The sequence below is a fragment of the Pseudorca crassidens genome, chromosome 8 (genome assembly GCF_039906515.1).
Source record: "Pseudorca crassidens isolate mPseCra1 chromosome 8, mPseCra1.hap1, whole genome shotgun sequence".
NCBI classification, from domain to species: domain Eukaryota; kingdom Metazoa; phylum Chordata; class Mammalia; order Artiodactyla; family Delphinidae; genus Pseudorca; species Pseudorca crassidens.
The window spans coordinates 49,032,340-49,048,961 of record NC_090303.1 but is presented as its reverse complement, the minus strand read 5'-3'; the positions used below and the strand labels follow the sequence as shown (position 1 = coordinate 49,048,961).

Here is a 16,622-nt window from a genome sequence, read left to right as displayed (position 1 = left end):
GTCGGTTTTTGCTTTATGTGTTTGAGGTGATGTTAATGGATACATACAATTTAGAATCGTTATACCTTCTTGGTAGATTGACCTCTGATCATTAGGAAATATCCCTCTTTATTTCTAGTAGTTCACCTTGTTATCGATTTTGTTTGAGATTTGAAGAGCTGTATCAGCTTTCTTTTAGTAAGTGTTTCTGTGGTATCTTTTTCCATTCTTTTACTGCAAATTTTCCATGTCTTTTATAAGCAATGGCTAGTTGTTTATTTCTATTACAGTCTCAATCTTGCTTTTAAAAAATTTTCTCAATCTTTAAGATGCATTTAGAACGTTGCTATTTAATTTATTTACTGATATATTGAGTTTAAATCTAACATCTTACTATTTGTTTCTAATCTAACAAAAAATCTTCCTTTGTTCTTTTTATCTGCTTTCTTGCCTTCTTTTGGATTAATCAAGTGGGGATTTCTTTTCTTATTTACTTTTTCCTATATTAACTTTATTCTTTGTGTGGTTACCTACAGATAAAATTTAGAATATTTGCTGGAGAGGATGGTTTGACTATTCATTAAGATGTCCCCATTCAACTGTTGTGGGGGGGTTGTTTGTTTGTAAACAAGTTTATTAACATGATTAAAAACATTTTGGGGGGCTTCCCTGGTGGCGCAGTGGTTGAGAGTCCTCCTGCCGATGCAGGGGACACGGGTTTGTGCCCCAGTTCAGGAGGATCCCACATGCCGCAGAGTGGCTGGGCCCGTGAGCCATGGCCACTGAGCCTGCGCATCCGGAGCCTGTGCTCCGCAACGGGAGAGGCCACAACAGTGAGAGGCCCACGTACCGCAAAATAAAATAACAGCATTTTTTGAATAATGACAAAGAATTTCTAAACATGAAAGAATATCGGTGGCTATACCTTATATATAACCAATATTTGAAATTGAATGGGCAAGCTTTTTTGCCAGTCTTCCTTTTATTAAAAAAAATCCAGTTATTGGTTCCATGTGAAGTCATGACTTGTCTTGTTTGGGAATGAGTCCTTACTGCAACTAAGCATAAAAAAATATCTTCCATAATTGGAGCATGACCTGCATTACCAAGTAAAAGAGTTGGTAAAAATCCTCAAAGCGTTGGGGATTTGTTTTTTCTTAAAAACAAGAAAACATTCTTTTTATACAAGTGTTGTAGTTCTTTGTGAGCTTTTAATAAATATAAATTGTCAGTAAGTTAGAGGTTATACTCCCTGGCAAATGCCTTGAGTATGGTTTTCTGTGTAGCTAATGTAGTATAGATCTGTATATTTAACAGTTAGGATGGATATGGGGTTAATACAGGTTTCTGAGGTTTAAACTAACATTATTGTGTTCTGGAATAGAGTTCCTCCTCTACTCTCAGATGAGCGGAGTGAACGCCCACTGGCTGGCCAGAATTCTCTTTATTTAAAAAAAAACCTACTTGTTCACAAAGGTAAATGTTGAATCCAGAAATGTATTTTAAAGTCTACATATATATTATCATGACCAACTGTGTCTATGTAAGAAACACAAAGTTGGTTCAACATTTTAAAACTCATATAATTCACACATTAACTAGAGGAAAAATGTATATAATCATTTTATTAGATGAAGACAAACACTAAAGTTGAACAGTTATTCATGGTAAGAAGTTTATTAAGCTAGAAATACATAGGAACTTTCTTAACTTGTTATGTGAGGCTAACAAAAGTCTCTATCAATCATCATATTTAGTGGTCAAATGTTAAAATCAAGAATTTCCTTTAAAATTAAGAATATTTTTAACATTTCACCACTAAATGTTTTTTTTTAATAAATTTATTTATTTATTTATTCTTGGCTGCATTGGGTCTTCGTTGCTACATGCGGGCTTTCCCTAGTTGCGGTGAGCAGGGGCTACTGTTTGTTGTGGTGCACAGGCTTCTCACTGTGGTGGCTCCTCTTGTTGTGGAGCACGGGCTCTAGGTGCGCAGGCTTCAGTAGCTGTGGCACGAGGGCTCAGTAGTTGTGGCTCACGGGCTCTAGAGTGCAGGCTCAGTAGTTGTGGCTCATGGGCCTAGTTGCTGCACGTCATGTGGGATGTTCCCATACCAGGGCTCAAACCTGTGTCCCCTGCATTGGCAGGCGGATTCTTAACCACTGTGCCACCAGGGAAGTCCCCCACTAAATGTTTATTACCACATCTATTCAATGTTATCCTAGAGGTCCTAGCAAGTAGTAGACAAGCAAAAGAGATAAAAAAATATAAGGAGTGAAAAGAGGCAAAACTATCACTATTCACAGATAATAAAATTGAATACATAAAAATACTCGAGCCTACAGGTCATTAGAATTAAGAATTTAGCAGGGTGGATGGCTCTTAGAATCATAAGACATCAGTCAACTCTGACAAAAAACGTAACTTCTTAAAATATAAATTTATTTATTTATTTATTTATTTTTGGCTGTGTTGGGTCTTTGTTGCTACGTGCGGGCTTTCCTCTAGTTGCGGTGAGCGGGGGCTACTCTTCATTGTGGTGCTTGGGCTTCTCGCTGCAGTGGCTTCCCTTGCGGAGCACCGGCTCTAGGTGCGCGGGCTTCAGTACTTGTGGTTTGCGGGCTCTAGAGCGCAGGCTCAGTAGTTTGGGCGCACGGGCTTAGTTGCTCCGTGGCATGTGGGATCTTCCTGGACCAGGGCTCGAACCCATATGCCCTGCATTGGCAGGCGGATTCTTAACCACTGTACCACCAGGGAAGTCCCAAAAAACGTAATTTTTTACAAGCTACCATTTATGATAACAACAAAAAATATAAGGTAGCTAGTATGAATTTAACAAAAGAACCTCAAGACCCATGAAAAGACATTCAAGAAGACCCATATAAATCAAAAGAGATAGGAAGCCTGAATACTGTAAAAATGATATTATGCCAAATTAATCTATGTATTCCATACAGTTTCCATCAGAATTTGAACAGGGTTTTTTGTTTGTTTGTGTTTTTTTTTGGAACATGACAAGTTGTTTCTAAAATGTAGGTGGAAGAACAACTTGACCCAGAATAGTCAAGATACTCCTGAAGAAAACCAAGGTGAGGGAACTTGTTCTTTCAGATGCTTAGATTCATTGTAAAGCAATAGTATTAAGACAGTGTAGTGTAATCTGAGCAATTGACAAGTAGACCAGTGCAACAGAATAGAGTCTGAAACAGACTGATCCATTCATGTTAGTTTGAGAATGATTCAAAACTGACATTGCAGATTAGTGGGGCAAGGATGGACTAACAAATGTCTGGGAAAATTGACGATTCAAATGGAGAAAAATGAAATTGGATCCCATGAAATAGAATTCATTCATGAAATAGATTTCAAATGGATTGTAGTCTCAAATATGAAAGGCAACATTTATAACTTTTAGAAGAAAATGTAGGAGAATGCTTATGCGATCTCTTATTTAACACACAAAAATCCAAATCATAAGAAAAGTTTGATAAATTTGACCACAGTAATATTAAGAAAATCTGATCATGAAAAGATACTATAAAAACATAGAAAGAGAAGCCAAAAATTGAGAGAAGATATTTACAGCCCATGTAACTAAGAAAAAAGATTGTTATCGTTATCCAGAATATACTTAAAACTTTCCCCAATCATAAGAAAATACAACTAACATAATAGAAAAATGGACAGAACACATAAGCAATCTGTTCACAAAAGAGGAAACTCAAAGATTGGTGAACATAAATAAACATTCAACCTCATTAATAAAAATAAAATGATTGGCAAAGATAAAGTTTCACAGTAATATGTGATAGCCAGTATGTAGGGGAAAAAGAGAAAACTCATACAACTATTTTGTTAAAACAATTTGATATTATCTAGTAAAATGGAAGATGTACAAATTCTATGGCCCAATAAGTTCACTCCTGTGTATATATATGCTCTCCAGAAATTCTTGTGTACCAGGAGACATGTTCAAAAATACACAGCAACATCATTCATAATAGCTACAGTAAAAATTTAATTAATTCTAGTCAAACCTTTCAACATAATGTTGAGCAAACAAAAAAAATGATTTGAAGAATATTATGTACAGTTCATTACCATGTGTATAAAGTTTAAAAGCAAGCAAAATTAATCAGTATATTCTTTAGAGATACTTTTGTGGAATAACTAGGAGAAAAAAACAGGGGTTATAACTAGGAACGGGACATAGAGAGGGCTTCAAAAGTACTAATTTTGTTTCTTCGGCTTGATAGTAGGTACATGGGTGTCTTTTTTTCCCCCTTCTATTTCTATATGACTTACATATATGGTATACTTTTTTGCATAAATAAAATATTTTAAAATAAAAAATATTAAGTAGCATAATTAAAAGATGAGAATGAGAAAAACCACAAAAAATTTTTAGGCTTAAAATATTAGTTTAAGATTTGTAAGAAAAAAAAAGCCAGCACCAGCCAGACATTTACATCGATAAGGAAGTTCATAAGGTGTTTGGACTCCTCCAAGAAATTATTTTCTGCTGAGGCTGTAACTATGTGTTGTCTTTGTGTTTCCCTGAGCCCTCAATGTTAGTGGCTCTTTTCTGCTACCTGTAGATTTGAGGCCAGGCCAGACTCCTACCACCGCATCTGATTTATTTCCTGATAGAGTCTGAGAGTACATTAAACATTCACTTTTAGCACTGGAACCCAGAATTTTAAAAGAAGGTTAAAGACATGATTAAAGTCAGAATTCATGAAATGGAAAGTTATTAAAAGGAAAGTGAATGCTTACACTACATCATCAGGAGTGTCTTATACAAGAGCATGAGATACAGAGCAGTGAAGTAATTATTCCATGCTGTCATGTTGTTTAGTTCTAAATTGGGACAGGGGAGAATTCTTGACTACATTCAAGCTTTCTTTATCATGCCTATAGATATAATTTTTTGGTAAACTTTCACAATTTTTATTTTTCCTGAACAGGTTATTTTCAGTAATTTTTAAAAATATTTATTTGTTTATTTTTGGCTGCGTTGGGTTTTCACTGTTGAGGCGAGCGGGGGCTACTCTTTGTTGCAGTGCGCGGGCTTCTCACTGCGGTGGCTTCTCTTGTTGCAGAGCACAGGCTCTAGGTGTGTGGGCTTTAGTAGTTGTAACGCGTGGACTCAGTAGCGGTGCATGGGCTCTAGAGCGCAGGCTCAGTAGTTGTGGTGCACGGACTTAGTTGCTCCGTGACATGTGGGATCTTCCCGGACCAGGGCTCAAACCCATGTCCTCTGCATTGGCAGGCAGATTCTTAACCGTTGTACCACCAGGGAAGTCCCTTCAGTAACTCTTGATCCCCAGTAAGTAATTTTGACCATGAAATATTATTGTACTAATTAAAGGTTGAACATTCCCAGTAAATCACTGTGGAAAATTTTAATGAACAAGCCAAGTAAATGAGAAATCACTACTTATTGATTGTTTTCTGGCATATCATTAAAGCCAAAATCTGTTCTCTTACTCAAAAAGCAAAGCACCTAAATTGCCTGTCTAGTTTTGTGCAAGTTTTGCATCTGTCTATGTGTAAGCCGTTAAGACTTTTGTTGACAAATCAATGAGGCATTCAAAAGGAGGTATTTAGTGGCAAAACGGCAACTCTCCTTGGTTCGTGTTTCTCACTGCATCTTCATAAGTTCACAGAAGTCACCAGACCCTTCGGTCATACTGATAATATGTATTAGTGCTAGAAGAGATCTAAAGTTGTTTTGATGGAAAGCAAGTTATTTTTTCAGAAGCTAAGTAATTTTCTGTTCATTTTAGGAAAAGTAAGCTACTTCATATTTTATTTTGGCTTTTGAATAAAATTCAATTAAAATAAAATTTTATTCAAAAGCCAGTTGAACTGTAAAGGTAGGTTATGATCTTCTGGAAGTCAAGACAATTTTAACCCAACTGTGGAATATAGCTCCTTTTCAAGGAAATGTCACAAGCTAGCTGTGTTTTGAAGTGTTTCTTATATTTTATAAATATGCTCTGGTTCACCGTGGAACCCTAATTTTATAGATTGGAAGACAGCATATGATTATGCTAAGGTAAGCTGACTAAACGAATTAGCTGGGAAATCAGGGTGGAGGGATATAAAAGTAGGAAGGAGAAGATGCTGTAGGGGGTGGTTTGTATATGAAGTATGTGCAGTGGGTTCCTGTAGATTATTTAAGATTTCACTTAAGATGTCTACCAGCCAAGAGGGAAACACAATCAATCATGGGGTCACAGCATCTATAGAATTAAAACTCGAACAGCTATTTCTGGAATTAGGACCAGAAAATTCTCTTGTGTGCATGGTTCTGAACAGTCTGCCAACCATATTGTTCCAGTAGTTATAGTACTGAGATCCTTAAGGTTTTTTCTGTTAATATGGGGCACAGACATCAGGTTATAACTGAATTCTCTTAGGTGGACATGAAGTAATGTTCTACTTCAATGCTGTGCCCTGATTATTTCTGAGACCTATAGGAAATTCCACTTATGAGGAAAGTTAGGAAAAATTAGAACGTATTTGAAAATTTGAAACTGAAAACTCTGTTGCTTGTGAGTTTTCTGATGAAACAGAAGGGTTTGGGGCACCAAAAAGTCATTCTTATTTTTATTTTGGTTTTAATGTTTGATTTATTCAAGTTATATTATCAAAAACCTAGTTCTTTACATTTTAAAACTTGATTTGCAAATCACTGCTAAGTGATCGTTGAATAATATTTAGTTCCTATTTACAGACTTAGCTAATTGAACATGTACAAAGATTTAAAATTGCATTTATAAATTTTTTATATTTGATTTCCTTTTTAAGTACTATTGTTAGCAACTGACAGTCTTTGCAAGTACTTAAGAAGCTCTTATACATCTGTTCTATTAAACTTACAAGTATTGTGATCTTTAAAGTTTTCTTAAATCTTCTAATGCTGTATTATGCAACTCAGTCTTCCTCTAGTCAAAAGATACTGTGCAAGTATCTTTTGCACAGTTTTGGAAGCCAACAATTATCACCTCAGGTAACTTAGGTTATTTTCTACCAAAGACGTAAAATCTTAGTTCTTCCCATACTAATCAAGGAAGATGTTATGTCACAGTATATAATTTGGGGACTTGCCTAACTAGCATGCTTGGAATTACTAATATCCAGAGATTATTGACAGAAAAACTGATTAGATTCCTATAAGCAACCCTGAGTGAGAATACAGAAGCTTGTTTATTGTTGTCATGGCAAAGACACTATAGTGTTAAGAAAAGGATATTCACATAAACCACCTGCCTAGACCCAAGCTCTGACATGACTTCATAGTCTTACTCACAGAAGTCTGCAATTCCCAGCCGGTTTGCCCATTTGATTTGATTTTACATTTCTTCAAATTTTGGGTAATGCAAATCTTTTCTATCAGAGTCTAAAGACAGCTTACAATGAAGGAGTCCGAAGATATTTAAATGCCCTGTTGTCTAAATCGCAATTCTGTATTCCTTTATGTTCTCAGAATCAAGCAACTCTTACAAGTATTTCAAATGATATATGATGGAATTTAGTTTTTTATATAGTTTTTTTCTGACTTGTAGTCACTTCTTCCATGGGTAGTTTAGCCTAGTGGCATTACTAAAGAGTCATTCCTGAGATATGAACTGTAGAAATGATCCCTGAAAGTATAGTCTTAAGAGATATAGACAGCAAAATTTGGACCTCTCTCCCCTTTGAGAATAGGAGTGTAGGTTGACCGTAAGCTGAAGAAGGCTAAGTTAAATATCAGACTGCACTGGAGAAGCACTACATTAAAACAGATTACCAAATTATGTTTCAAAACCATACAGATAGTTTTGAGATTGCATTTATTCATAACTAGGTAAAAAAAGAATTCCTCAATGTTTTTCAAAGATTAGCAAATGAAATATATAGTTCATACAACAATAAACTCAGACCTAATTAAAAAATTAAGAAACAGCAATAATCTTCTGCTTGTTCTAAAATGGTAAGAAATCAAATCAGCCTCCTAAAATTTCATAAATACTACTTGGGATACAAAATTTATCAGGTTTTGGGTGGTTATAAAGAATTCGACTATTAATAGAGTTCAGAGTGAGAGTTACCCATGGATGGGTTCCTAACCAAAGTGCTATCATAAGATGAGCTGAAGTTGTATAACTCGGTCTCAAATTACCATGTCTGATTCAGTACATCCTCCCCGTGCAATACTGAAACAAAGTAGTAACTGGAAGGAAGCTAAACTATAGGGCCCTTATTTAGTCCCAGTCACCTGGCAGTGAAATAGCAAGGCAGGCAAACGGTCTCCATAGATGTGATGAAAGAACAGCCATCTCACATAGGGCAGGCTGACAGTCACAGGGATTTTGACAGAGTATCCTGAGCTGATACCAACATCTGATAATCCTGAGTCCTAGAACACTAGAGCTATCAGATTAGAATGGAATTAAGATGTCTGTAAAAGTAAATTTACTGAATATGTGTTTTTTCATTTTTATTAATTTTAACTACATAAGTAATATATAGACTTTTTTAATACCTAATGCAAAAAAAACAAAACACAAATTTAACATTACAAATAAGACTAAAGTACCTGTTGACCAACATCTCCAAATCTAATATCTTCTTTGGAGGTAACCACCATTATCAGTATGAAGTATATCTTTCCAGCTCGCTTGCTATGCAGTTATATGCATATATTTACCGTTGGAAAAATGTATTTTATGTTGCTGGGATTTTTTAATATTTAAAATGAATATACATGTTGTTCTGCACCTTGCTTTAGTCACTTAAGAATATCTTGCTAATCTTTTTATGTCAGTAAATAAAGACATTTGTTGAGTGCTTATAATGTACTCTTTCAAGCATTTGTATATCTATTTAATGCATTTAGTCTTCATGACAATGCAGTTATTATTATGTTGTTATTATCATGCCCATTTTAGCAGCTGAGGATTCTGAGGGAAAGAGAGATTAGAGGAATTGCCCAATTTAGTGACAGAGCCACCGTTTTGGATTCTGTTCAAGGAAGACTAACTCCAGGTCTCCTCTCACGGCAACTATTGTACACCGCCTCTCTGAGGTACATTAGCCTACCTCTGAATGCGGTGTGTATCAACCCAAAGCCCCATGAGTCCATCTTTTGTGAACTTGCAGTGACTGAACGATATGCAGATACTGTTCAAGTTTAAAGATGCCACCGAGTGCCTCATTATGCTCGGCATTTCGGTTGATAATAGCACAAGCCAGGCAGTGTGATGGTATAAGGTGTGTGTGACTGTTTTTGAGAATAATGAACGTAAGAATGCGGAGCAGACCCCATTGTTATGCTGCACCATTCCCCTGCTTCCCTCGCAGCCTATGTCTGATCTGTGAGCAGCATTCCATTTACGTCAAAAAATAACGTCAATCTAGGGAAAAAACTGAATGACTCAGAGCATTACTGTAGAGAACTGGTCTCTGTGTGATATGATCTATAACATCCTAATTTCACAGAACACTTTTCATAACAGCTGCTAAAATTGTGATCGAATCCATTAACTTCTTTTAAAGGATCCAATGTGAAGCAATATTGAAGCTAGACTTAAAATGCAGGTGTACTGAGGTGGAGTCCCACCCACTCAAACCTGCATTATCATTAGCTACTTCATACCTTTTCTGCATTTGTCTGTCTGTATTTATTGATCCACTTGTATCTGCTCTTCTTTTGTATTTCTAGCTGCATTTGGGTCAGAGATAGGCTATTTCAGAGTCTGGAGGGTCTGAAAGAAAGAACAGAGAAGAAAGGAGAGAGGAAAAGGAAGTTTTCTTCTAATTCTAATGGACAGCAGAACAAGGTACACTGGAGACAAGGGGTAGAGGAAGAACCCAGGGTCTTGCGTTTATGAAAGTAGTGTTATGCTATTCTGTTGATTAAGATCTCTGTAGAGAACGATTGACAGTGAGAGAACATGGCCACCGAAGCCCTTACATTGAGCAGCTCATAACTTAGAAATGTTGACCCAGTTGGATTTCTCCTGCCACATCATCATCCACAAAAGTGACAGCTAATTTTTCTATGTAAGAATTTTATTCCTTGGATAAATACAAAGTCAAACAAAATCCCTCCATTTTATTTTTTCTTCCGATGCTATATCCTTCTGGGAATGTGCAAAGTTACCCCTTGACATGTATTTTTGTTTGGAACGTAGAGTAAGACTAAAAAGAAGTTTCGAAGAAGGTGGAAGGTGACTTGTGAAATTTACTTTCAGACTTGAGAGTGTCCTTCTAGAAAGAGGATAGGATTCTGAGGACTGAGCTCTATCCAGTCTTCCACAGATTAACTGTGATAAAGTCAGTATACAAGTTAGTGACCTGGGAGCCTTGGTTTTCCTACCTGAGAAAAAAGGCTGGGCCAGAATCCCTAAGGTTCGTTTGAATTATAGTGTTCTGATTCTTATATGACATGATAGAAAAATATAGCTTCTTGTGGTCATTAGATCACCCTTCTAGTTACCCAGCAGCATAATCCTGTACACATTTTCCTCCTCTCTCACACTAATACTCCTGAGGGGGTTGTTACTTGCGGTGTCTTTAGTAGTTGCTTCCTCTGGACAGCCATTTCTTCCAACTTCCTTCTGGTATAAGAGTTGTTGAAGTGAAAGTCCTTAGCTCCATTCCAGTTTTATAAAGCTTAAAAAAATTTTTTTCCTCAGGATGGGAATACAGATTACTGACTTATAACCCATTAATCACTGCTATAAAGAGGCCCTGAGATCTTTGTTTTCAGGCCCTCAAAAATTGTTAATTGGGTGTGATGAGTTGTTGGCCACTTGGATAATGGATTTAAACCACTGGTTCTCAGACTCCAGCTAACTTCATGTTTAATAGGTATCATTACATGTGTGTGCTCCAGCGGTGGGCACCCAGTCAGTGCTAGCTGATGATAAAGCAAGCATACAAGATTGCCATTTGGGGGTTGTCCAACACCACCAGGACCAGGCAAATTACTGAACAGTAATGGGGCAGAAGCCCCAGAATAATTCTCTCTACTCTCAACCCTGCTGATAAGCAGTTCTCACGTTCCCTCACTTTGTTTGTTTAGCACCTAGTGATGAGGTAGCTACTGCAATCCTGGATGTTATATACTATGCTAGGTCCTCCAGAGTTAGGTCTCTATTGCAAAAGGAACCATGTTTACAAAAGTAGAATGAGCTTCCTACTTGGTTATTTTTGTCACCAGGTAACCAAAGTTGTTACTAAACCAAAGAAGAAATCATCCGAGAAATAGTTTTTCTATAGTTTTCAACGTCTTCCTTTTTTATGCTCTTCCACGAATGTGGAAGATTAATAACATTTCATAATAACATGTTGGAGAAGTGAATTTTCTAGACTAGTCACATCATTTGTGAATTGACAGCTGAACACACTGAACTCTAATTGCATTAAAATCTTATTCTAATAATTTGTTGAACACTAGCTAAATTGGTATGTACAGACTAGTGGCCTAGGAGTCAGAAAACTAGAATACGTAGTCATGGCAGCTCATAAACTAGATATGTGGATGAGGACAAGACAGTCAAATTTTCTGAGCTTCAGGAGAGGAAAAAATATACTTGTCTGCTCTGTCTCTTGGGGCTGTTGTGAGGAACAAATGAGATGATGTATGTGACAGTGCTTGGTGTTATAAAATGTACAGTCTAAATATGAGATAGATAAGTTGTAAGATGTGTGTATATGGCAGTATATCTAATTACATTATTGCATTCCTCCATGTGGTATTTCCACTTTTTATATGTAAACAAGAGCTGGTGAAGTTGATTCTCTCCCAATTATCACAACTCCTAATGGGCAGCTACAAGTTCAGATTTTATTGAAAAGAGGAAATTAAAGTGATCAAGGAGATTATTTTTTCTTCATTGACATGTAAAAAATAAAGGGACTACTGATAGAAAATATTTAGCTGTCTTTAAATATACTTGAATGGTCTGACTTTTCTGAATATCCACTTTTCTTTCAAGAAAGAAAAGGCAAATGAAATGAAAAGGCAAGCCTGTACATATTTTTATTCAGTGGATGTACCTCTCAGGGAAAAATATATTTAATTTTATTTGTTAGAACCATATGCCAAGTGCTAAGTTCCATAGGTAAGAAAGGTACAACCTGAGGTGCTTCCTTGTTTTGCTTTTATAATATAATATATATAGAACATAATACTTCATAATATTTAATACTGTGAAAAGAATTTCCTGGGGGTAATGCTATTGTGAGAAATTGTTTTACTCTATTAATATCAGTACATATTAATATTTTCTACAGCTCAGTTATTTGCTTTATTCTTAATAATTTAAATCCAAGAAGCACTTGATCATTAATTTCTTGAACATCATGACTTCATTTAATGACTGCCGCTCTGAAAAGGTAAAATAGGGTTAATGACCAAACTTCATTATTTCTAAGGAGCGGCTACATATGCAAATGTAAGGAGCAATAGCATTCCAAATAAATTCAACTAGGGGAACACTTTTCCTCAGCCAGTGCCTATTCAGCCAGTGTTCGTGGGTAACCTACCCTCTTCCCTTTCAGAATTGCAACTTTTGAGTCCTGACTTAGACTCTGGGCAGCAAGATTAAGGGTGGGGAGAGGCAGACTAAAGAGAACTACAGTGGTTTTTCCCTCTAGCCTTTACCAGGTCATTTTGTGTGTGTTCCACTTCACTCTGTTTTTCTTTGAGTCTTTTTATTTAAAGACTTAAACACTTCCCTTTGAAAAATCAGTGTAGTTTCTGGTGGGGAGAGAAGATATCCAAGAAAAACAAAATGAGACAAAGACGCATACACATAACTTGGAATATAAACTTAAAAGTTAATAAAAGGAAATTGGGGGACGGTATTTCTTTTAACTTTTCAGCTCTTTTACTTTATTTATCTTACAGTTTTATTGAGATATAATTGACACAGCACTGTATACGTTTAAGGCATATAGCATAATAATTTTTTTTTTTTTTTTTTTTTTTTTGCGGTACGCGGGCCTCTCACTGTCATGGCCTCTTTCGCTGCGGAGCACAGGCTCCGGACGCACAGGCTCAGTGGCCATGGCTTACGGGCCCAGCCGCTCCGTGGTATGTGGGATCTTTCCGGACTGGGGCACGAACCCGTGTCCCCTGCATCGGCAGGTAGACTCTCAACTCCTGCGCCACCAGGGAAGCCCCAGCATAATAATTTGACTTACATAAATCATGAAATGATTATCACAATAAGTTTAGTCAATGTCCATCATCTCACATAGATACAAAGTAAAAGAAAAAGAGAAAAAAATATTTTTTCCTTGTGATGAGAACTCTTAGGATTTACTCTCTTAACTGTCATATATAACATACAGCAGTGTTAATTATATCTATCATGTTGTACATTACATCCCTAGTACTTATTTATCTTATAGCTGAAGTTTGTACCTTTAACTACCTTCATCTAAGTGCCCCTTCTCCCACCCCCACCTCTGGTAACCAAAATCTGATCTCTTTTTTTCTGTGAGTTTGGTTGGTTGGGGGTTTTTTTTGAAGTATAATTGACCTACAACACTATGTTAGTTCCTGTTGCACAACATAGCAATTCGATATTTTTATACATTACAAAGTGATCACCACAGTAAGTCTGTTTACCATCTGTTACTATACAAAGATATTATGCTATTGTTGACTGTATTCCCCACTCTGTACATTTTATGCCCATGATTCATTTATTTTGTAACTGGAAGCTTGTACTGCTTAATCTCCCTCACCTATTTCACTCATTTCCATATCCCTTCCTCTCTGGCCACCACCTGTTTGTTCTCTGTATCTAAGACTCTGTTTCTGTTTTGTTATGTTTGTTCATTTGTTTTCTTTTTTAGATTCCACACATAAGTGAAATCATACAGTATTTGTGTTTCTCTGTCTGACTTATTTCACTTGGCATAATACCCTCTAGGTCCATCCATGTTGTTACAAATGGCAAGATTTCATTCTTTTTTTATGACTGAGTAATAGTCTGTTGTGGACACACACATGCACACGCACACACCACGTCTTCTTTATCCATCCATCTATCAATGGTCAGTTTATTATACTTCATCCATAATACTAGTAAATTAAGTACTTGTGGTGGTTTACCTGTTTTTTGTTTTTGGTTTGCTTGGATAGCCCGACCTTGTTTTATTTCCCCAGCTATCTTAAATTTGCTGTTGAGGTAAGTTCTTTGCTGGTCTTTCTAGAGAGTTCAAAGAAGCACAAGCTAAATTTTCAGAAACTCTGTTTTGGGTGGGAAAAAATATATTAAGACCAAAATGGTACAGTCCTGACAGTTACAGTCTTGGTAACTTTTGCTGTAGAACATTTATGCTGATGGTCACCTTTTGTTATCTGCTCTTGACCTGGCACCTGACTTTTTTAGTTTTTTTCCTTGATTTCTAAGATCTCCCAACTTTGATACACCTTCTTGTATCTTTGTTCATCCAACACTCCAGCATGCATTCTTGTAAATAAATAAATACAAGTGCGTGTTTTTAATAGTTATGTTGTAGAAAGGTTTTAATGGGCTTTGGATGTTAGATTTTTGTTGTTGACTTGGTCATCTTTAGTGTTCGTTTCTTCCCTTAGGCTTTGTACATTTCTCCTAAATCTCACTGATTTCTTTGTTACCTCTATTACCAGACAGGCCGCCATGGTTGTCACCTGTTTCCTGCCTGGTATTACTGATAACCTTGAGATTTTGTTATCAGTGTCTATGGTCTCTGTCAGTCCTCTCCAAAGTTTTCACAGATTATTTTGCAATATTCTTTTCTTAGACTTTAATGAAGCAGTCCCAGAGACAGAACGCCTGGATTCAAAAGCACTGAAAACCCGGGCCCAGCTTTCCGTGAAGAACAGACGCCAGAGGCCCTCTAGGACAAGACTCTATGATAGTGTCAGTTCAACAGATGGCGAGGACAGTCTGGAGCGAAAGGTGAGTGCCCCTGACCGCTTTCTGACTTGTGAGTTTGGGCTGTATCCTTGTTCCTACAGCTTATTGAAGATAATGATTTTCCTGCAGCCATATTCTGTATTCTAGTTGGAAACAGCTGGAATAGTTCACTTCTTTGTCTCCTAAATTCTTATTCACCTCGATATATCGTTGTAATTCAAATTCTTTCTGTACTCATTTGATGAACTAATAACCAAGAGCATTATCCATATTGTCATATTTCATGATGGTGCTTTTGATATTCAGCTGTTGGTTTTATCTGATGGTAAATAATGAGTGTACAAGTCATTGTTTCTGTATGTCTTAGGTATCTGTGGTAGCTACAAAGGTAATACGGTGAATTGTTGTGAACTATGTAGTCTTATCTGTAAATCAACAAAAATGGGTTTTCATAGGGATTTACTAAAAAAAGGTCCATCTGATTTCAAAGTAAGTATCACATGGGACTGATGCTCAGTGGCATAACCTCCTTTATAATCTCTTATACCAACAGCCTTCAAACAGTTTCTATAACCACATGCACATTACCAAATCACTTCTGCCCAAGGGTTTGAGAACTTCTCCAGAATCAGATTCTGGTGCTTCATCCCTCACTCCAGTGGCTGGCAGTGTGCCCTTCTCGTCTGACCACATAGCTGAATTTCAAGAGGGACCCCTGCACCCAGAAAGGGAGCCTTCCTCCTCTACTGGGGGAGACACGTCATTCTCCTCTCCTTCAAAATCTGATCATGATATGGAAGAATCTCCTTGCCACCATCAAGCCACCACCAAGAAAATACTACAAGAAAAAGGTACCGTTGATTTTGTTGTTGTTTAGCTTCTGTTTTGTCTGACTTCACTAACACCTCAATTTGTGCCACGTAAAAATGGCTCTTTTCAAAAAACGAAAGCAACAAAAACAAAGGCCTGTGTCTTTTCATAGCTAATAATTAATACTGCATTCCTTTTATATTATGGGATAAGAGAACACCCTTCTCTCTTTATTTTACTTTTTTTAAATCTTTTCCTACCTGATTAGTATCTCACTTCTTCAGCTTTCTACAAGTTTACTATTGAAGGAAATTCTTCAGGAGGCCTTCGAGAGATTTTGTGTAATAGTAGCCCATAGTTTCGATAACTACTAACATAATCATTTAGAAAAAAATATGTATATATGAAAGTGAAAACAATATAGGTCTTAACCCATTAATTGGTTTTTATTTAGAAGAAATTTTCACAGTAATTTATATTGCAAAGAATGTGATAGAAAAGCTATGATAAAGATAATGCAGGGAGATTAGTCAATAAATTTGAAAATATGCTCCTAGAATTAGCATCAGAATTTCATAGCAGTGTCAATAGATTATTGTCCTTTTAATTGTGGGCTTTAATTTATAGAAGTAATAAATTCCTGTTTAAACAAGTGAAATGATGCAGAGATATATAAAGAACAGGTTCATTCTCTTCCTACCACATCTGATGTGTTCCTTTAAAGTAACCAAGAAGATTTGGTTATATTATTTTCACATCTGAAATGCACATAGATATATATGGTGTGTTTGTGTGTCCGTATGTATATTAAACAAATGTGTATATATATATATATATATAAACAAAAATAATTTCTGGTGTGTGTTTTGTTTTATATACTTTTTTTTATAAAAGTGAATTCTACAAATGACATTCTGCAGT

The 16,622-nt window shown here is 36.3% G+C and overlaps 1 protein-coding gene and 1 pseudogene across 9 annotated transcripts in view; one reads left to right on the top strand and one right to left on the bottom strand.

Moving 5' to 3' along the window:
* The window catches only part of PPP1R9A (protein phosphatase 1 regulatory subunit 9A), a 328,300-nt gene that overhangs the window by 273,834 nt on the left and 37,844 nt on the right, over positions 1–16,622 (top strand). For 4 of the 9 annotated variants that reach the window (XM_067746375.1, XM_067746378.1, XM_067746376.1 and 1 more), the window contains 2 exons: positions 14,776–14,933; positions 15,445–15,742. In XM_067746375.1, the coding sequence (XP_067602476.1) occupies positions 14,776–14,933; positions 15,445–15,742 (456 nt within the window). The remainder of the gene's footprint in view (positions 1–14,775; positions 14,934–15,444; positions 15,743–16,622) is intronic. The other 5 variants (XM_067746382.1, XM_067746381.1, XM_067746380.1 and 2 more) reach the window with 2 other exon arrangements.
* Positions 7,556–7,647, bottom strand: LOC137229585 (small nucleolar RNA U3; annotated as a pseudogene).